Below are 22,633 nucleotides of genomic sequence, written 5' to 3'. Positions count from 1 at the left end.
CACAGGAAGATTTATGCATGTTAGGATTCCATACCTTTCCCCCTAGAATATCAATGATGTGGTCCACTGGTGGCCCACATAGAGTTGGCTGGTCACGTGGTGATGCTGATTCTCTTCCTCATTTCCAACTGATAAACTGTATTACAAAAAGCCTACAATACATTAATCTTTTCCCTGATATTACTTCTTCGTGTAAGCAATTGCTGTCATTGCCACAGAGATGTTATTTGATCATGAATGGGAAGGAAAGTCCCTTGCATGGTCATAAATAGAAGATCCATGAGGTCATCTCTGAATGTTGTCTAAACTTGATAAAACTTTGAGAACCTCATTCCTCGAGGCCTTCTAAGACTTCTGAGTTCTTCCAGTTCAAAATTCTTCCCCCCCCCCCTTCAATCTCATTAAGGTAAGATTATAAATAACACTCTGAAGTTATCTTGCTTTCTCTCCAAGGATCTTGGAGCACTTTGTAAACACTAATGAATTAAGCCTCACCACACTTCTCTGAACCAACAATTAGTAATATTCCCATTCCACGGATGGGAAAATGGAGACACAGAGAAGTGTAAGTGCCTTGGTGATAGTAACAGAGAAGTCTGTGGCTGTTGCAGGAATAGAACACAGATTGCTGACACTCTCTCCTGTGCTTAAGCCACAAGGCTCCTTCCCCTCAAAAGACAACTTTGGAAGTTTGATTCCTGAGGTCCTTGGTGATGCGAAGAGTCTGTATTTGGTACACAGAGAAGAACGCTGCAACTTCTATCCTGTGTTCCTCTGCTGACTGCCAGTTCCTTCTCCTCTCTCTGTCCCCATCTTCCTTTTCCTTTCCTCTGCTCTCAATCTCCTTCGTGACTCTTCACCCCCGCCTCTGCCCAATCCTGTCTGGTTGGCTCCCCCGCAGCCTAGCAACTTGTGGCTCGCCCCTTGCATGATTTGCATCTTCGTATCACAGAACTATGAAGATGCACTTAGCAGAGGTGACGAAGGCGCACACCCGCGGGGTGTCCGCAGCTCTCGCACTGGATAGCTAGGATAGATGCACGTGTCTAGCTGGGCTCGTCCTGGGAAACCGGGAAAGGACCTGGCCACGGTTTAATTACTGAGTGCTGCTGGGGTGAGAGAGATCAGTGTGTCACAGAGCATGGATCTGCAAAGGACCCCCCCACACACACACTCACACAAACAACCCCACTGAAGCACTCAGAACTTGTGCACAATACTTTTACTCTACGGCTAAATCACGCCACTGGCTGCAACTTCGGGTTTGAGCTCTGCCCCCCCCCAATGGTTATATAACACCCCCATCCGCTCGGGAACAGTCCGTTTACACGACATAGCCCCGCCGCAAAAAAAACCAAACCAAACCAAACAACCCCCTCCTGCAAACAACATGCCAAGCCAGCCCCCTACTCCCGGCGCCGGCCAGCTGACGCCGATTTGCCACCTCCCACCCAGTTGCGTTGGGCTGAGCCCAGGCAGGCTCCTGATTGGCCGGCGGGATCACCTCAGCTCTCCGCCTCCTAGCTCTGAGTCACAATACGAGAGGCGGAGGCAAGCCTGGGCGGCGAGGGCCCCGCCAGGGGGACTCCAGACGGCGGCCGCCGGGAGCCTTGGGGGTGTGAGAGCAGCGCGGGTGACGTGCTACGTGACGCTGCTTCCCCCCGAAAGGAAGCCCCTTGGTAGTTCTTGGTGGAGAAAGGAGTCAGGGTAGCCCGTTTAGAGGCTGCACCCTCCTGCACAGACGTGCCCTGATTCCCAGAACAGCGCGGTGCGACTCCAGACCGTGTGGCTCTCACTAACAGAAGCTGGTCCAGTCACAGACATGATCTCCCACCCTGTCTCTTGTGATTCCCAGGGCTAGTCCTGTGGGTGGAAAACTAGCAGGGTTGGGCCCTTAATCTGGTCGCTTTGGCAGGGGCGCCATATGATGAGCAACTGCACTTGCAAAAGGCGAACGCCCCAGGTTTCTGATACAGAGGGGTTCCCCCCCTTTAGTTAATGCCCCGGCCTGTTGGCTTGCTGGCTGCTTTTTTTTTTTTTTGGCTGGTCCCCCCAGGACTGTCAGTTGAGGGTGAACTGTAATTTGGGGTTTTTCTCTCCTGAGCTCTTCATTTTTTATGTCTGGGCAATGTATAAAATTAGGTCCCGCATTTGCTCCCCCCTCCCCCGCGGTGTTTGCACAGAATGTAACTTTTAGTATAACCCCTTTTGGTATATTTGGCCAAAGACGTCCCTGATATAATCCCACTGATAGGATTTCAGCGTCATGCCTGTAGACCTCTGTTTAATTTCTAATGAACCCTGTTGAATTCATCCCATTACATTCTGTAGGACTTTTCCAGCAGGGGAGGCAGATTTGAAATGCACCCCACACACCAAAATCTGTCTGCCCTGAATTGTGAGATTAAAAAAACAAAAACAAAAACGAGTGAACATTAAAAACCCATGGAGTCAGTTTCCTTACCTAGGGCCTGATCCAAAACCCATTAAGTCAACGAGAAGAGTCACTGACTTCAGGGAGCTTTGGATCAGCCCCCAAATGCCTTATCTGGTGGGATGCTGAGTCCCTACTATTAGATGCTGGGCTGCTTTAATTCCTACTGATGTCAGTGGGTGTTTGGGAGACCAGGTGAGTAAGGGAGTATCTTTTATTGGACCAACTTCTGTCAGTCAGAGAGACAAGCTTTCGAGCCACGCAGAGCTCTGTGTCTTGTCTCTTTAATATCTTGGGGCCCACACTACACTGCATCTACACTGCATGCAGCAGTGGGTGTCCGGGACATTCACAGGATCAGGCCCCAAGCGACTGACACGTGATAGGTCTGCTGCGGTGTAGGCTGAAGGCTGCTTTTCTGAGGCTTTCCTGATTCCCCTTTCGCCCCCCCCCCCCCCCACCTATCCATGTCTGTATCCTGTGGGTCCCTCCTCTAGGGCGGGCACTAGCCAGCCAGTGAGGTCAATTGACATCTCTGCAGCAAGCTGTTTGCACACAAAGGACAGTCCCAGGACAAGGCAGTAAGTAACTGAGCTTCCTCTTGGAGCGATAATATCAGTTATTGGACTAACTTCTGTTGATGAGAGACAAGCTTTGGAGCTACTCAGTGCTTTGTCTTGATATTCTTCCCTACCTCCTTCTTTGCCCTAAAGGAGAATAAGGGGTGAGGGTGGGGTGTTGTGTATGTGTGATGTGTTTTTGCCTTCCTGTGGTCCTGGGAGCTGTTGATGCTTTCTGTTTGGGGGGGGGGGGGAAGGTGCGGCGAATCGATGATAAAAGGAGGAATTGGGGAGTTTATAAAACACAAGGAGGATTTGGGGTGGGGCAATGGGAAAGACAGAGCTGGGTTTTTAACTGCTTTGGGGTATTGAAATCCTGAGCTTTAAGCTAGCATCACCAGGCAGGCTTTTCATCCTCCTCTGGCATGTGGTGCCATGACCTTGGGGGTCCCTTCTCTCACCTGCTTGGATTCAGATCCGTGCCTTGGATGGTCTGAACTGCCTTGGGGGAGGTTTAGATTGGATATTAGGAAAAACTTTTTCACTAAGAGGGTGGTGAAACACTGGAATGCGTTACCTAGGGAGGTGGTAGAATCTCCTTCCTTAGAGGTTTTTAAGGTCAGGCTTGACAAAGCCCTGGCTGGGATGATTTAACTGGGAATTGGTCCTGCTTTGAGCAGGGGGTTGGACTAGATGACCTTCTGGGGTCCCTTCCAACCCTGATATTCTATGATTCTATGATTCTATGCCTGGAGCACTAGCTTTTTCTCTTAATTCTGGGTCTGGTTTTAGTAACAATTTTAGTGAAAATAATAATTCTTGTGAAGAAATGATATAGCTTACTTTCCTCCAGCTAAATTCTGTTTTCAGGTTCATCTGAATGTTTAATTTTAAATTGGCTTGCTGGAACCATCAATGTTAGGCTTTAGAAAGTGCTCCACCAGATCCCCAAAAGGCTAGGATGAGAAATCCTCTTTCCCTGTCTGCCTCAGTCAAAAAATGAGTGGAGAGGAGAGAGCTGGGTTTCTCTCTTTAGTTGTTTATTCTCGGCAAAGTGTACCCGACTCCCCTATAGGCAACTGTGAGCTGAGCAGGGAGTTAGGAAACGTGGAGTCTGTTCCCAGCTCTGCTACTGACTAACTGTGTGACCTTGGGCAAGTCACTTCACCCGTCCGTGCTTCACTTTTCCCATATGTCTTTACCTGCCTTTGAGATCTACTGAAGAAACATGCTACATTAATGTCACTAGACTACATCCCAGCTTTAGCTGAGAGGGGAAAAGGAAAGGGGGATAACCAGGCCAGGTGAGGCATAGATTTAAGGTAAGTAAAAGCTGGTTTGAGGGTAGTGGAATTTGTGTAGTGGAATGTGTAAAACTGAACTTCAATTTTTGTTTTGTGGTGTTTTCCTTCTGTAACAACTAGCAGTTGTTTTGAGCGATAGATCCTCTTTGTCCTTTAAGAAGAGGGATTTAAACTTTCATTATGTACTTTATTATAAGGTTTTATATGAATGTCATTATATTCACCCTCATTTTTGAGACTGTGCTACGTGAGAAGAATTTGTGTTGTGTTTTGAAGAAATGCTATATTTTGTGCGAATTATGTTTTTATTATAAGACAAGAGTGTGCTTCACTACTATGTAGTAGCCTGTCTAATAATACTTAGATAACCAAGATGATGTTTTCACCACTGATATGTGATAAACCTTAACTACTATGCTTTGGAGTTGATTTTCTCTTTCATATGTAAACTCATTGGCCTACCAACAGACCCCTTAAACTCCACTTTGTTCTGTTTTGTTGTTTCTTTGCTTGTTTTCATTACCATGGCAGAAAATATATATGTCAGCAACTTTTAAATAGCTGTAGATAAGGATTTGTCATTGTCAGCATTTCAATTATAAAGTCAGATGGAAATTTCTGCTTGCTTTAAAAGTGGCATAAATTCTTGGAGTGAATTTAAAAATGAAAATCAAGTAAAAAATAATCCCCTGCAAAATTATTTGACAATCTCAAGAGTAAGGGTGCGAAACATAAGAGCAGTGGAACACTAATGGATCTCTGATGCTCCTAGATCTCTAATAGCTTTGTTTTTAAACTAAAATCTTCATGTTATTAGCCCAGGATGTGAACTGCATGCCAATATCTGCTTTCTTGACTCATGTGAGTACCCCATTCACTTCAGTGTGACATTGGGTTGTCAGGAAGATGAACAGGATTTGATACTAGGCTTTTTTTCATACATCATATGTGTATGCTGTGTAGGTATGTGTGTGTATATGCACACACACAAAATGATGACCAGAACAACTCAAAATATAATAAGGGTTTGATCTGAAACTCTTTAAATCCAGAAAATATAGAGTCAAAGGCTAAGAGACAAATCTTACTTTGTATTATTATAAACCATACAACTTAATTGAAAGAAAGGGACACTAGGCCACAGAGAGGTCCCAGCTCAGAGTTGAATATGCTCTATTCTTGGATCACCAGACCACATTCTGCATTGATTTACCTTTCTAAAACTCCTGTGACTTCAGTGGAATAGCCTGGATCAGCACCAGAATATAGCCTGCTGTATTTTCTCCAGTTATTTTAAAAGTTTCTAAATCTCATGTACTAATTTGTACTTTGCTGTCTATCTGTTGCATTTATTTTGACCCCGTTGGTAAAGTATGTGAGCACCTCAGAATCTTTACTGTATTTATCCCAATAACAGCCCCGAGAGAAAGAGAAATATCCACATTGATCCTCATTTTACAGATAGGAAACTGAGGCACTGAGAGACTAAGTGCCTAAGGCCTCTGTGGTAAAGGAGGCAGTTGAACCTGGGTCACTCCACTCCCAGGCTAACATGCTAACCACTGACCCTCCTTCCTGTCTTTGCACACGAGGTTTCATCACTAGCAAACTTCCACTCTCCAATTTGATTGAGCTCGCTTTTTTGGTTTAAAGTGCTTTTATAAACATAGTACTGCACTAACATAGTACTGCATTTTTTATTTAACTAAACATAGTACTGCACTAACATAGTACTACATTTTTTATATAACATCAACATTTTCAAACTGAAGGACTTCTTGGGCTTTTGGAATGACCGATGTTGAAAATGATGGCAACTCCATACAAGCTAAAGGACATTATTACAATGAACGATTGCCGTGGTTCTTCAACTTCATTGCAATGTGACCCCTTTCTGACAACAAAAATTACTACATGACCCCAGGAGGAGACCGGAGACCGAGCCCAAGGGCTCTGCTGTAGGTGGGGGGCATGTAACCTTAGCCATGGGTGGTGGGGCTTGGGCTTGGGACTTGCTGGGGCCCTTGGCCAATACTAGCCTTGGCAACCCCATTAAAATGGGGTTGCAACCCACTTTTGGGTCTTGATCCACAGTTTGCGTAAGATAAAGAAATACAAGTATTTGCACAAAGGCATTCTTGTTTGATATGTGCTTGTGTAACATCAGCAGACCCTGGTTTTTGGCAGGCAGGCTTGAACCTGGGACCTCAGTGTATGAGCCTCTACAGCATGAGCTAAAGGCCAACTGGCTGTTAGCAAAGGCTGTAGAGCAGACTCATTAATTTCTTTCTCTCTCTTTCTCTCTCTCTAAGTCAGAGGTGGGCAAACTACGGCCCGCGGGCCACGTCCGGCCCATGGGACCATCCTGCCCAGCCCCTGAGCTCCTGGCCTGGGAGGCTTGCCCCCAGCCCCTCCCCTGCTGTTCCCCCTCCCCTGCAGCTACGCCGCTGTGCGGGCAGCGGGGCTGCGAGCTCCTGCTGCTCTGAGCAGCATGGTAAGGGGGTGGCGGCGGCGCACACACGCGGTGGTAAAGGGGTTGGGTAGGGGGTCCCAGGGGGCAGTCAGGGGACAGGGAGCAGGGGGTGGTTAGGGGCGAAGGTTCTGGGGTGGTCAAGGGTTGGGGAACAGGAAGGGTTGGATAGGGTCTGGGAGACCTGGGGGGGCCTGTCAGGGGGTGGGGGTGTGGATAGGTCGGGGCAGTCAGGGGACAGGGAGCTGGGGGGGAGGTTGGATAGGGGGTAGGATCCTGGGGGGGGGCAGTTTGGGGCGGGGAGGAGTTCCAGGAGGGGGCAGTCAGGGGAAAAGGGGGGGGAGGGTTGGATGGGTCGGGGGTTCTGAGGGGGACAATCAGGGGCAGGAAGTGGGAGGGGGCGAATAGAAGGCGGGGGCTAGGCTGTTCGGGGAGGCACAGCCTTCCCTACCTGCCCTCCATACAGTTTCGCAGCCTGATGTGGCCCTCGGGCCAAAAAGTTTGGCCACCCCTGCTCTAAGTGGTCTCAGTGCCACTAGATGGGACAGAACACCACACCCAGAAGGTGTGTGGGTTACACTTGCATTTCAAACATGGAAATGCAGAAGTGAACTAGGGAACTTTATTTACTAGGGTTGAACTGCAGAATATTTCTGATATTTGAAAAATAATGGTTGGGCCTAATACATTAACAGAGGGCAGATTACTAGGCACCGGTAGACAAACACAACAGAAGTGTGTGGGTGTGGTAGGGGCATGTTTCAGCAGCTAGGAAGTTGGTGGGCCTGATTTTTCTCCTAGGCTGTTGCCCCTGGACCATGCTGGGGAGGCCTTTGGTACTGGCTTTGGCTAATAGGTATGTGATTAAAATATGTTATGATTAAGCCGTATTTTTAATATCCCAGCCTTTCTTGTTGCTTTTCTTGCTTAATCTTATTTACAGAATAGTCTAAAGCAAACTTCTTTTATCTGTCATGCTGGCAATGAGATATTAATTTTTAAAGCCAGGCATACCATACTTGGAGCTTATAAAGTCATGTCATCATGGCCTACATAGTGTATTTCTGAATAGGTGAGTGAGTGATCCATACTTCAAACAGGTGGAGTTTCCTCCTTATTCTTCACTTGAGTGGGTGGCAGCAGGATTTTTCCTCTTCTTCCTTGTGGTGATACCAGGAAGTTTACTCCAGTCCCCGCCCCCAAATGAGCATATCGCTTGTCATCTATGGAGGCCAAAGCTGTTGTTTGGGAGAACCTGTGTATCTGCACTGGTATTTAACCTACCCCAACTCTCCATTTAAAAACCGATAGGAGAACACTTCAACCTCTGTGGCCACTCAGTAAAAGATTTAAGGGTGGCAATTTTGCAAAAGAAAAGCTTCAAAAACAGACTCCAAGGAGAAACTGCTGAGCTTGAATTGATATGCAAGCTAGATACCATTAACTTGGGTTTGAATAGAGACTGGGAGTGGCTGGGTCATTACACATATTGAATCTATTTCCCCATGTTAAGTATCCTCACACCTTCTTGTCAAGTGTCTAAATGGGTCATCTTGATTATCACTACAAAAGTTTTTTCTCCTGCTGATAATAGCTCATCTTAATTAATTAGCCTCTCACAGTTTGTATGGTAACTTCCAACTTATCTGTATGTGTACATATATATATATATATTCCATTCTATGCATCCGATGAAGTGAGCTGTAGTTTTTACATCCTTACAACTGAGACCAGTGGGGCAGATCCTTAGCTGGAATTGTCACAGCTCCGGTGACTTTAATGGAGCTATGACGATTTACATCAGCTGAGGATTTGTCCTCAGGTTTTGGCCCCTTCCAGCATTGCACTGGTTTAGTGAAAAGTTCCTACTTATTAAAGGGATAGTATACGTTATTATTAACGGTTGTTTATTATTCATACTGTTATAGTTTCTAGGGACCCTATTCATGGGTGACGGTCCACTGTGCTAGGTGTTGTACAGATATAGCAAAAAGACATCTCTGTAGATGTGTGGTTTTTTTTTTTTTATTGAGCTTTTGGTTTGCTTTGCATTTTAACGTGCTACAGATCATCTTCTAACAGCCTGCCAGACAACTCTGAGTGCAACATATTTCTGACTCAAGAACTTGTTAATGGCAACAGGGAGCGCAGAGGGGTTATAGGAATCTCCTGATTCTGCTTTGTATATTCTGGTTCATCAATATCATTGTGAAATGTATGTGCAGATACTATGTAAGGAGTTATGTATGTATACTGAGAATATGTTACTGAAGTCTATTTCAAGGCATTAGTCACCAGAAAATAGGTTTTCTGTCAGACAAGAGATGTTTAGCCATTGTGACAGACCCAGATGAGTGGGGTACAGGAGTCTGGTAGGAGGCAAATATACTGGCCACTGGATGAATAGTTTTCTGTTCCCTGAGTGACCAGAGCAGGGGCTGCCCTAGAGCAATCAGGAACCTGCTAGAACCAATTAAGACAGGAAAGCTAATCAAGACACCTGGAGCCAATTAAGAACTTTCTAGACTCAATTATGGCAGTCAGGCTAATCAGGACACCTGGTTTAAAAAGGAACTCCCATCAGTTAGTAGGGGGCGCGCAAGGAGCAGGGAGTGAGAAGGCATGCTGCGGCAGGACTGAAGAGTTCAAGCGTGATCAGGCTTCAGGAGGAAGATCCTGCAGTGAGGATAAAGAAGGTGCTGGGGGAAGGCCATGGGGAAGTAGCCCAGGGAGTTGTAGCTGTCACGCAGCTGATACAGGGAACACTGTGGACAGCTGCTATCCACAGGGCCCTGGGCTGGAACCTGGTGTAGAGGTTGGGCCTGGGTTTCCCCCATCCCCCCAACTCCTGATTGGACACAGAAGGAGTTGACCTGGTCTGTGAGAAACACCAGAAGGGAAGGTCTAAATTGGAAAGGGATCTGGCCTGTTCTCGACCCACTAGGTGGGACACAGAGACTGCAGGGACTGTTCTCCATTTTCCCTATGCTGGCCAGTGATGAGGTTAGCTGAGTGGACAGCAAGTTGGACCCACTAGAAAAAGTGGCCGAACTGAGGGCTGCCGAGAATCTCTGAGGCAAGCAAATCCACCAATAAGCGCAGGACCCACCAAGGCAAAGGAGGAACTTTGTCACACCATCTATCTATTGTGACAGGGTCGGGCCAGATGGCTACAGGAGAGTGATTTTTTTTGTTTTTTGCTAAATGGTACTTTATTGTCTTTAAAACTAGCAGTTAAAATATCTAAAACAAAAAGAAAAGTTGTCAAGAAATAAAAGATGAACTGTTGAGATCCCACTAATTTTTGTTACTGCTGTGGCTCCATTACATTTTATTCCTTGTTTTTCAGCCTTCATTCTTCAGATTCTCCTAGCCTATGAATATCATCAATCTTTAGAATCATTCTAACCATCTGAGTAGCCAGAGCAATCTGTTGCTTTTTACTAATTAAGGTTTCTATGATATGCTGTTTCTTCGTACAGGAGAGTGATAGAAGGCAGAAATATTAGCCCCAGGTTAAATAGGTCCCTTTTCCCTGGGTAAGGTAACAGGGAAGGTTCCAGAACAATCAGGAACTTTCTGGAAACAATTAAGGCAGACAGGCTGATTAGAACACCTGCAGCCAATCAAGAAGCTGCTAGAATCAATTAAGGCAGGCTAATCAGGGTACCTGGGTTTAAAAAGGAGCTCACTTCAGTTTGTGGTGCGTGCAAGGAGCTGGGAAGAAGAGGCACAAAAAGCTGAGAGTGAGAAGGCGTACTATTGGAAGACTGAGAAGAACAAGTATTATCCGACATCAGGAGGAAGGTCCTGTGATGAGAATAAAGAAGGTGTTGGGAGGAGGCCATGGGGAAGTAGCCCAGCGAGTTGTAGCTGTCACACAGCTGTTACAGGAGCCACTGTAGACAGCTGCAATCCACAGGGCTCTGGGCTGGAACCTGGAGTAGAGGGCGGGCCCAGGTTCCCACCATCCCTCCAACTCCCTACTTGATACCGGAGGAGTTGAACTGGACTGTGGGTTCCACCAGAGGGGATGGTCTCTGGCCTGTTCTCCGATCCACTAGGTGGATCAGCAGAGACTGTGGGGATTGTTCTTCTTCCTTTCCCCATGCTGGCCGGTGATGAGGCTAACTGAGTGAACTGCAGATTTGAGCCACAAAAGTGGCCAATCTGAGGGCTGGCGAGAAAATCCGCTAATAAGCGCAGGATCCACCAAGGCAGAGGAGGAACTCTGTCACAACTGGTGAAAGAAGTGGCATTTAGTGTGCACAGCGTGGCGGAAGAAGGAGGGCGTTATTATTATTAAAAAAAGAAAAAAAGGAGGTTTTTTTCCACCACAGTGGACGAGGTAGTGCGGGCACTGATACAAGCCATGGCTGCCCAGCAGGAGGCTACCTGTGTCCAGGCAGCAGGATGCAGTGTGGCTGCAGCAAGAGACTAATCGCCTGCTGATGGACCAGGCTGCTCAAGACTGGGCTATGTTGCGGGAACTGGTAAATCAAGTGAAGGCCCTTACAGAGATGAATCACGGCCATGATGGGATGCCGGATCATATGGGCCAGCAATTGCCTGCAGAAAATGACAGGGGAAGATGACACAGAGGCATATCTCCTGGCCTGGCCTCAAGATCAGTGGTCTGGCATCCTTGCCCCATTCCTGTGTGGGGAGGCCCAGAAGGCCTGCTATGATCTGCCTGAAGAAGCTGCAGCAGACTACCCCCAGCTGAAAGCAGAGATCCTGGCCAGATCTGGGGTAACGACCGCAATGCAGGCCCAGTGGTATCACGAGTGGAGGTACCAGGAAAACAAAACCCCGTGGTCCCAATTGTTTGACCTCATCCATCTCTCACGAAAGTTGTTGCGAACTGAGTCCCGGAATCCAGAGGAGATACTTGAGGTTCTGGTCATCAACTGGCACATGAGAGGACTACCACCAGACTTTCGTGCCTGGGTAAGCCAGAACGAACCCTCCACCTACGACGAGGTTGTCGCACTGGTAGAGAGGCGAAGGACGGTGAGGGAGCTGACCCTTCCAGTTGAGGAAGAAGCACCCCGGGTTAAACTAGCAGCACCAAGCCCTAGAGCTCGGGTGACTGGGCCACCAGGAGAGCTCAGGTGGAAAAAGAGAGGGGCTGAAGGCCCACCAGAATCCACAAAGAGTCGGAGCACTGAGGGGGAAGAGGGTCATGATGTTAGACTGCCCAAACCGAGAGACCGGGGAATGTCTAGGGCACCATACGGATGTTACGCCTGCGGGGAGTGGGGACACATAGCTGCACAGTGTCCCAATGCTGAGGAGCCTATGCAGTATAACCTGGGGAACTGGGCAGACACATGCTCCCTAATCCACCTTGTGGGGGTCTCACTAACCCCACATATGTACACCAGACCAGTGAAGCTAAATGGGGTAGCGACCACAGCACTGGTAGATTTGGGGAGTGCTATCATGCTTGTCTTGGGGAAGCTCGTGAAGCGTAATCTGCTGCTGTGGGCTAAGCGTATGGGGATAACATGCGTCCCTGGGACAGTTGGTTATTACCCCACCATCCCAGTAAAAATCGAGATTCAGGGGAACACTACTGAGGTAGCAGCAGGTGTAGTCACTAAACTCCCGTACCCGGTGCTCATAGGGAGGGACTTCCCAGGGTTTGGAGACTTACTCCCGGTAGGGGAATTGGAGAAAGGGGGAAACCCTGAAGTCAGTGAGGCATCCACAGTAGACTGTCAACCCCCAATCTTCTTTGAAATATCCCCAGATCTGTTCTCCACTCCCAGACAGGGTAGAAAGTCAAAAAGGGAAAGGATGGCAGCTGAGGCCTTGGGAACCCGAATACTGACCCAAAGCCAGAGGGTCGCTCTTGTAGGTAGGTGGACCTGAGCAGCTGAAAAGGAGGCCACCCAGGAGGGAGAAGCACCCGAGTCTGTCCCACACCTTAATGCCTCTGAACCAGTAGAGGCAACAGAGACTGGCCCCCTAGAACTTGGGCAGATTAGCCCTGGGAGAGGAAATTTTGGATGGGACCAGGTTGAAGACCCGAGGTACGACAACATTAGGAAGAAGGTGACCAAAATAGATGGGGTCCCCGTGGAAGGGAAAACCCAGGGACCACGACCCTACTTCATAACAAAGAAGAATCTCTTATACCACGTTGCACCAGTACAGAGGCAGAAGGTACAGCAGATCCTAGTACCTCAAAAACGCCAGAATGCAGTATTAAGTCTTGCCCATAGTCCTCTTTTTGGGGGGCATTTGGGGGTAGAGAAGACCCTGGCATGTGTCCTGCGATGATTCTTCTGGCCCGGAGTATATGACGAAGTGCGGAGGTACTGTGCTTCCTGCCCAGAGTGCCAGCTGCACAGTCTCCATCCCCACTTGAGAGCACCTTTAGTACCCTTCCCATCATAGAGGTCCCCTTTGAGCGAATAGCCATGGACCTAGTGGGACCCCTGGAGAAGACAGCTCGGGGCCACCAATATATACTTGTTGTTCTGGATTATGCTACTCGCTATCCAGAAGCCGTCCCCCTGCGGAACGCAGCCTCTAAAATGATGGCTAAAGAGTTAAGTTGGTGGGGATCTTTACCCGAGTGGGGCTACCAAAGGAGATATTAACAGACCAAGGTACCCCATTTATGTCGAAGCTAATGAAGGACCTCTGTACGCTGCTCCATATCCCCTCCCTGAGAACTTCAGTCTATCATCCGCAGACCGATGGGCTGGTAGAAAGTTTTAACCGAACCCTCAAGGCAGTGATAAGGAAAGTGGTAAGTCGGGATGGGAAGGATTGGGACACCCTACTACCCTACCTTATGTTCGCAATCCGGGAGGTACCTCAGGCCTCAACTGGGTTTTCCCCCTTTTGAGTTATTATACAGATGCCACCCCCGTGGCATACTAGATATCGCAAAAGAAATCTGGTAAGAGGAACCCAATGAGGGGAGAAATATAATTGACCACGTGTTGCAGATGTGAGAACGTATAGCCCAGGTCACCCCTTTTGTACGGGAACATCTGGAAAAGGCGCAGGAGGTCCAGCGAACCCATTACAATCGCCAGGCAAAAGTCTGACAGTTCCAACGAGGGGATCAGGTAATGGTGTTGGTATCCACGGCAGAAAGCAAGCTTTTGGCCCAATGGCAGGGGCCCTATGAAGTGGTTGAACCCATGGGGGAAGTAACCTACAAGGTGTGGCAGCCAGGACGCCGGAAACAAGAACAAATTTATCACATTAACCTCTTAAAGCCAACAAGAGGCGTGTGTAGTGGCCCAAGAGACCCCAATCCAGGGAAATAACATGCAGGGGCAGATCAGGATATCCACTGATCTGACACCAAACCAGAAGAAGGATGTAACTGAGATGATCAACCGATACTAGGATGTGTTTTCAACCAAACCAGGTCGGACCACCGAAGCATATCACCACATTATCACAGACCCTGGGGCAAAGGTAATTTTAAGGCCCTATTGGGTCCCAGCGGCAAAAAGGGAGGAGATCAAGGCAGAGGTAAAAAGGATGTTGGAGCTGAGAGTCATCGAAGAGTCCCACAGTCAGTGGTCAAGCCCGATTGTGTTGGTGCCCAAACTGGATGGCACCACTAGGTTTTGTAATGACTTTCGTTGGCTGAATGAGATATCCAAATTCAATGCATACCCCATGCCCCGTACTGATGAGTTAGTTGACCACCTGGGCAATGCCCAATTTTTGACCACCCTTGATTTAACAAAGGGATACCGGCAGATTCCCCTTGCCAAAGATGCGAAAGAAAAGATGGCATTCTCTACCCTAGAGGGTCTGTTTCAATATACTGTTCTTCCTTTTGGACTGCATGGGGCACCTGCCACTTTGTCTTATGGACAAGCTCCTATGGCCCCATACCAGTTATGCAGCGGCATACCTGGATGATGTGATTATTCATACCCCTGACTGAGAAACTCACTTGGAAAAGGTGGAAGTGGTTCTGGACACATTAAGACGGGCTGGCCTCACAGCCAACCCAGCCAAGTGTACTATAGGGCTAGCTGAGACTAAATACCTCGGGGCATGGTCAAGCCCAAAGAGCCATGGTCAAGGGGCATGGTCAAGCCCAAACTAAACAAACTAGAGGCTATCCAAAATTGGCCCTGGCCATGTCAGAAAAAGCAAATCCACGCATTCCTGGGTGTGGTGGGGTACTACCAATGATTTATTCCCCATTTTGCTACCAGATCGAGTCCCCTGACAGACCTGATAAAAGTCTGGGGTCCAGACATGGTGAAGTGGACAGATGCCGCAGAGAAAGCATTCATGTATCTACGGACAGCCCTCTACAGAAACTCCGTGCTTATAGCCCCAGAGTTCAACAAAGAATTAATTTTACAGACAGATGCATCTGAAGTAGGATTGGGAGCTGTCCTATCGAAGATGAAGAACACCCAATCCTCTACCTCAGCAGGAAACTCCTCCCGAGAGAGCAGAAGTATGCCGTGGTTGAAAGAGAGTGCCTAGCTGTGAAATGGGCCATGGAAACACTACGTTATTACCTTCTGGGACAACAGTTTACCCTTGTGACCGACCATGCACCCCTCCAGTGGATGCACTGGATGCAGTGGATAGCCTCTAGTTGGTTTAGTTTGCATTCTTCACTATGTATACATTGACTATTGCCCCATTCACAATTGGTCCCTTACCACCAATCTGAAATGAATGCAAATGAAGAATTAAACTAACAGGAAGAGGAACACAGCAGGGGAAGAGAACCTTATCTTGAGGTGCATATAAAAGGTTTGCTTGAGTATATTTGGGGATACAAAGGAGATGCCTGGGCATTCCTTACGTAGGAAGTAAATGGATGGCAGACTTGCTTCGTGAAAAAGTGGTCTCAACTAGAGTTAGCTAAAAACGGTGAAAAGAACTTTGGGTGAGATAAGCTTCTTTAGAGAGGAGGTTAACCTGTTAGCTAAGTTTAGTCTCTAGAAAGCATGTTATGATTGTGTTTTTATATATAACCATTTGTTCCCAATATTCTTATTCACTGAATCTCTGTTTTTTGATAAACTTATCCTTGTGCTCACTATAAATATAGCTTAAGTGCTTTGGTGTTAAGCAAATTACTGGTCAGGAGTTGACTCTTACAAGCTGGTGTATACTGTTCCTTTGGGAACAGCAGGCCTGATAATTCTATGAGTGTTCATTAGATAAGGGGCTGGACACTACAGGGAACACCCAGAGGACTTGGTGTGTGCCTATCCCTACTTGTACAGAGAGAGTGAGGTCTGTGGAGGCCTGGAAGGTAGTGCTTGTGCTGCCAGAGGTTATTAGTTTCGGGGAGCTAATCCACAGCCTGCATAGATAAAACTACTTTGCGCTAAGTACAGGTGGTGGTAAGAGCCTCAGAACCCTGGGTACCGGCACAATCTTATCAAAGTTATTATTGCATGGGATTTTCAGAAAGCACCAAGTGACTTAGGAGCACAACTCCCATTGAAAGTTAATGGGACTAGTATTCCTAAGTGATTTGTGTGCTTTTGAAAAATCCCATCCATTATTTGAGACCAGCTGAAGATGTGCTAGGCCCCTTACAGAAGGAACAGAAGTCCTGCTCAAAAGACTTTACAATCTACATTTTGATGTGACCTAATGAGTGAGGGTGAAGAACAGTATGGTGGGGAATTGGGGTCACAGAAAGGATACAGAAACATGGTTATAAAGTAATTCAGTTAAAAGTATGTGGACATTATGGTGGCTCCTTTTAAAGGTTTCATTTTATAGTTATAGTTATATATAAAACGGAGAAAAAAGATTTAAGACAGTGAACTTAGTTATTGTGGGCATGTGGGAGAAGTGAACTTTTAGAAGAGATTTAAATGAGGAGGTGGTGGTGGTGGCTTACGTAGATCAGCCTGGTGTAGGTTACTAAAATATTTAATATGACAGCTAACCATTTGATTTTGACCTATTCATCTACCAGAAAAAGTGTCTTCATTGGGATCCCAGTTTTGCAATGCAAAATGCTGAATGTGCCTTACAGTCAAAGCGAGATGACAATGCTCAGCAGCTTTCAGAATTAGGCTCATGTTTCTTCAGGTTGAAAATGATACCAGGTAGTTGGAAAAGTTGGCTAAGTGCTTTTATTTTCATTGTAGCTACATGTTGTTGTCCCAAGGTACAGATCTGCCAGTACATTCTAGTTCAGTACAAAGAACAAAATGACAGAAATTGGGAAATTCTAACAGAAGCAGTGCAGATAGTCAGCATAATTTCTCTTTGATTTTTTTAATGAGCTTGGAGCGGAATGGCTTTATATTTTCCCAGTAGCAACAATATTTTCATATGGTATGACATCCACTACCATACAGAGAAAGATTATGTCTTTGTACAGTGTGTTCTTATGGAGGTCAGAGGGCCACTAAATTCAGTGTGAGGAATACTAAGGGTTATATCCCCTGAGCTTGAAGTTGTTTGTTCTTGGAACTGCTGCCTGGATAGCGAGTAAAAGACTTCTTGGAGCAACTGGAGTAAAACACATGGTCAAGCCCACATGCAGCCTCCTTGGGAATTGAGGAATGTTTCCTGGAATGCTGACATTCTCTGGAACTGACCCTGGTCCCAGACTATAACTCTTGGTTGTATTGCTCTTTAAAAATTAAATGTGGTTGGGAATCTCAGTCAGAATTCTGAATTACTTCATGCTGTAAATAGCCTTGTGCCCCTTTCATGCCCTGAATGTACAACCACTACAGCATTTGTTAGAAGTTTGAAACAATCCCAAAACTTTTCCATAGTTTTCATCAGCTCTAGCTGGTGGCCAGCAGTTTAAAAAGTATCAGATCCAGTTTGCCTGGACTTCATTTTGGAAATGAATGAGGATGTATGAAAATACACATAAAGATGGAAGAGGATTTCCTCATGGTCAGAGAATGTTATACATCAGGGGTGTCCAACCTGAGCCTGCAAAGGAGCCAGAATTTACCAATGTACATTGCCAAAGAGCCACAGTAATACGCCAGCAGCCCCCCATCAGTTCCTCATCCCCACTCCCAGCGCCTCCCACCCACTGGCAGCCCTGCTGATCAGCACCTCCCCCTCCCTTCCTGCACCTCCTAATCAGCTGTTTTGTGGTGTGCAGAAGGCTCTGGGGGGTAGTGGGAGGAGCGAGGGCATGGCAGGCTCAGGGGAGGGGATGGGAAGCCATTTCCAAGAATGAAGTTAGTGAAAAATACACAGTTTTGCCCATGTTAAAAATGCTGACAACCTCTCCTTTGAAAAGCTGTAGTATCCACATTCTTTGGAACAGGGACTTGAAATTTGGCAAGTTGGTGACCTTTTTGTTAGGGATTTGCCTTTTGCTGTCCCTGTGATATCCACCAAAATTTGATCAAGTTATAATCCTCTGAAAAATCTCAATTTGCACATGCTGTGGAGGAGATCTCTGATGACCTGAAAATCTAAAAGGAATCATACAAAACATGGAGACATGGACAGATTGCTAAGGATGAGTATAAAGAATAGCACAAGCATACAGAGACAAAATTAGAAAGGCGAAGGCACAGGGCGAAGGCACAAAATGTGTTTCACCTAGCAAGGGAAATAAAGGGCAATAAAAAGAGGTTCTATAAATATATTAGGTGTAAGAGAAAGAGGAAGGAAATCTAGGTCTATTATTTAATGGGGAAGGAGAGCAAATAACAGGTGATGCAGAGAAGGCTGAGATGTTTAATGCCTTTTTTGCTTCAGTCTTCGCTAGAAAGGTTAAATGTGACCAGATGCTTAAGACAATTAGTATTAACACAAGGGGGAAGATTCTTGGGCCAGAATAGGGAAAAACAGGTTAAAGGATATTTAGATAAGTTAGGTGTATTTAAGTAAGAAGGGCCAGATGAAATTCACCCTCCAGTTCTCAAGGAACTAGCTGAAGTAATCCATGAATCATTAGTGATTATCTTCAAGAATGGTTGGAGGGCAAGTGAGGTCCCAGAGGACTAGGGAAGAGCACAAACAGTACTATTTTCAAAAAAAGAGGACCCAGAAATTGTAGACCAGTCCACCTAACTTTGATACCTGGAACGTAAGGCTTTTGACACAGTCCCACATGATGCTCTCATAAGAAATTAGGGGTGCTGTTTCGATGAAAATACCTTAAAGTGGGTGCATAACAGGCTGGGCCCCCCTAGTATGTGTGCATTATGATATAGTGTTTAATTCATATTTCAAAGTCAGAAGGGACCATTGTGATCATCTAGTCTGACCTCGTGTATAACGCAGGGCAAAGAACGTCCCCAAAATAATTGCTAGAGCAGATCTTTTAGAAAAACATCCAATTACATGATCACATACTATTTTTTTGACAGGAAAAGTCTTATGAAGTTTCTCTCTCTCCCTTTGTACTGGAGTGGGAGATTTGCTCTTGACTTAAATGGTGGTGGGAGAAATGGACCAGCTGAGGGGCAACCCACTTGCCCAGACCAACTATACAGGCAAGGCATACTCGATATTGAAAACGAAAGAAAGTGATGTTGTGGAGGAGGGATATGGAACAAAAAAAGCTTGTCAATTTAGATACAGTTGGAGCAATATTTGGGAGTTGCAGAGTCTCAAGGTCTGACTGTGGTTTAGAACACAGCTGTTCTCTGGAGTTTTGGAAGTAGTTATAACTCTGAGCTGTACTTTGTTTTTTAGTGTCTGTTCAAAAGTACAGCCACTGTAAATAAATTAGACTGGGTATTCTCATTCTGTGTGAAATCATTTCTTTTCTAACATGAAAATAATCCATTGCTGGAATGTAAAGGTTTCTGGATTGTTCAGAAGTCTTGACAATACCATAGATTTTGTTGACTACACGTATCTTCTGTATGCTTCTTTCCAGGCACAAACCATGAATTACGTTGGGCAGTTAGCAGGCCAAGTATTTGTTACTGTGAAGGAGCTCTACAAGGGATTAAATCCTGCCACGCTATCTGGATGTATTGATATAATTGTTGTACGTCAGCCAGATGGAAATCTTCAGTGTTCCCCTTTCCATGTGCGCTTTGGGAAAATGGGGGTTCTGCGTTCTAGAGAGAAAGTGGTAAGAAAACAGAAATCTTGTTACTTTTCTCTTGTTTTCTCAGTGTGTGAACTCATTGCATGTAGGTACAGAAGATGTTACAATGTAGCAGTCAAAGCTTTCATTAAATGGTCTTTATAAAGAGCCTAAATTGTATTTTCAAGGTTCAGTTAAAGTGGTTGATACTGATAACGTTATTTTAATGCATAATGTGTAGACAGTTGATCATAATAACTGCGAACCAAACTACAGTTAGGCAAATTTATTGACTGAAAATACAGTTTCCATGTCTACATTTAGACTTTTACTTGGAATGATATTTATAGGATAGTGTTGGAATCTTGACAAATATTTTAATTCAGGTACATCTCAAGATTCCTCTCATTATAGCTAAATTTTAAAGTTTTGCTGTAGTTTCTGTTAAATAATAATCTATACATGCTCATGATGAATGCTTTCCATAATTGTTGCAAAATTCCTTTTCAATATGGCAAAAGGTTGACAGTACAGACCTATGTTAACATTAAGTTCTCATGGTTTTACACTAGGGCCTTGTTGTTCATCATGTTTATTAATGACCTGGAAAAAGGTGTGAATGGTGAGGTAGTAAAATTTGTAGATGACAAAATTATTTAGGTTATTCAAAGCTAGAGAAGACTGTCAGGGACTTCAGAGGAACCTACAAAGCTAGGAGAACTGGCAGCCTCATGTCAAATGAAAGCCACTGGTGTCAAATGCATGATGATTTGGCAGAATAATCTGTACTACTTATACACATTTTGGGTTCTAAGTTAACTGAAATCACTAAGGAAACAGACCTGAGTGTCATTGTGGATAGCTGAGTGAAAACTATTGCTCACTACTTTTCTGAGTCAAAAGGGAAAATGTGTATAAAGAGTGGATAGAAAATAATATTGGATAATGCCTTTATGTAAATCAGTTGGGTGCCCTGGCCTGAAATACTGTGTTCAGTTATGGTCACCCTAATCTCAAAAATGATATAACAAATAGAATGGGTAACTGAAATGATTAGAGGCATAGAGATACTTCTGGCATGGAGGAGAGATTGAAAAGATTGGGGTTATTTAGAAAGGGGATATGACAGTGATTGAACAACAATGAATGGTATGGAGATGGCAAATCAGGTTTTCCTATTTCTCCTTTATCATAGTGGCAGGACAGGGCGCATTTAATGAACTTGAAAGGCAATACATTTACAACTGATAAAAGGAAATACATTTTCACTTAATGTACAATTTGTCTGTGATACTTTTTGATGACAAGATATCACTGAGGTCAAGAGCTCAGTAGGATTTAAAAGAGATTAGAAATTTATGTGGCTAATGAAACATCTACAGTTACATTAGATAAAATACAGAATTTTTTTAATATGGGATAAAAACCTTCATGATTCAGGGTGCAAGTCAACCATTAACTAACAGAGGTTAGCAAGATACTACCCCAATAGGCAGCTTTCCCCATAATTATTTACTGTAGGTTTCTTTCACCTTCCTCTGAAGCATCTGACCAATGTCCGGGACAGGCTAGAGCAATAGATGGACTTGATATGGCAGTTCCTCTGTACCTATGATTACTTTATTTTTATTGTTTTGTTTTTTCCCCCAAGGTTGACATAGAAATTAATGGAGAATCTGTAGATTTGCACATGAAACTAGGGGACAACGGAGAGGCATTTTTTGTACAGGAAATGGATAATGATCAGGTAATGTCCAAAGATAATTTTCATTTGTCAAAATTCTGATGCATACACTGTGGCAGCGATTTTGAATTTAGGGCTTTTGTTTAAAAATATGCCTCTATCTAGTGTATGTGTAACTGTATCATTCTGATAGAAAAATGCACAGCAACTCATAGAGGAGTTTGGTACTGGATTAAATTAGCATTTCAGGTTTAAATTTTGACAGCTTGGCATAGCCCATTGTCAAATAATAAGTATGGCCCAAATATATATGTGTGTGTGTGTGTGTGTATGCTCACACAGGTACAAAAATACACCCACTTTAACACACTCCAAATATCTGCAAATACATTGCCTAATGCACACTTGTAAATCAGTGATTTACACTGCCTAGGCCTATGCTTGCACAAATCTCTGATTTGTGTGTGTGTGTGTGTGTGCACTGAGCATTGTCCTTATGCAAAAGTGCATGTGTTCTTTTAAACATTTGGTCTTAAAGTGTTCGTTACTCATTAAAGGTATGATTCTGCACCCATTACTCGCACTGAATACTACTTAAATTAGAACTCCTGTTGTGAGACTCTGTGATTAACTGCTATGCAGTTTAAATGAGGCCCACACTAATGTTGATGACACTTCCCACAAGGTAGAGAAGGGGTAACCTTTTAAAGGTATTTGCTTTAGGAGTATGCAACAATTGTTTTGATTCTCCAGCATGAGAAAAATTTTAAACCCTGATGCACCAGTTCAGTCCCATTAACTTCAGTTAAGAATTGCATCCATGAACATTCTTTCTCCCCATGTCTTTACATCTAAATATGTTAGATGGTAGCAATCATTTCCAGATAAAGAAGATTGCTAGGAAACTTTCCAAATGTGTTTTAGATAAAATACAGAATAAACTGGGGTGTGTATATTATATTATTTAGTGTATATAACCACCTCATAAACAGAATCTTTGGGAAATTTCTGGTCTCCATGAAATCTTGACATTGTGTGATTCAAGTCATACCTGTCACTGATGCAGAGGTTACTAGCCTACTGTTTCCTGAGAGTGGTGTGATCTATACGCAGATCACGGGGGCATGACCAGGACATAAGTTATGAATCTTCACTTAAGAAATAGTGGTTCCATCACTTAATAA

At 45.0% G+C, this 22,633-nt stretch overlaps 1 protein-coding gene across 6 annotated transcripts in view; it reads left to right on the top strand.

Moving 5' to 3' along the window:
- The window catches only part of LPIN1 (lipin 1), a 99,524-nt gene that overhangs the window by 35,803 nt on the left and 41,088 nt on the right, over positions 1 to 22,633 (top strand). For 4 of the 6 annotated variants that reach the window (XR_012157923.1, XM_073335988.1, XM_073335990.1 and 1 more), the window contains 2 exons: positions 19,610 to 19,810; positions 21,417 to 21,512. Coding sequence is in view for 5 of the 6 variants with exons in the window: in XM_073335988.1 (XP_073192089.1) it covers positions 19,610 to 19,810; positions 21,417 to 21,512 (297 nt within the window). In the remaining variant the exon portion in view is untranslated. Of the gene's footprint in view, positions 1 to 2,934; positions 3,016 to 19,094; positions 19,221 to 19,609; positions 19,811 to 21,416; positions 21,513 to 22,633 lie in introns of those variants that run through there. The other 2 variants (XM_073335992.1, XM_073335991.1) reach the window with 2 other exon arrangements.

The sequence above is a fragment of the Lepidochelys kempii genome, chromosome 3 (assembly GCF_965140265.1).
Source record: "Lepidochelys kempii isolate rLepKem1 chromosome 3, rLepKem1.hap2, whole genome shotgun sequence".
NCBI lineage: Eukaryota > Metazoa > Chordata > Testudines > Cheloniidae > Lepidochelys > Lepidochelys kempii.
Note: the sequence above shows the minus strand (reverse complement) of the source record. Positions and strands in the feature narration are given on the sequence as shown.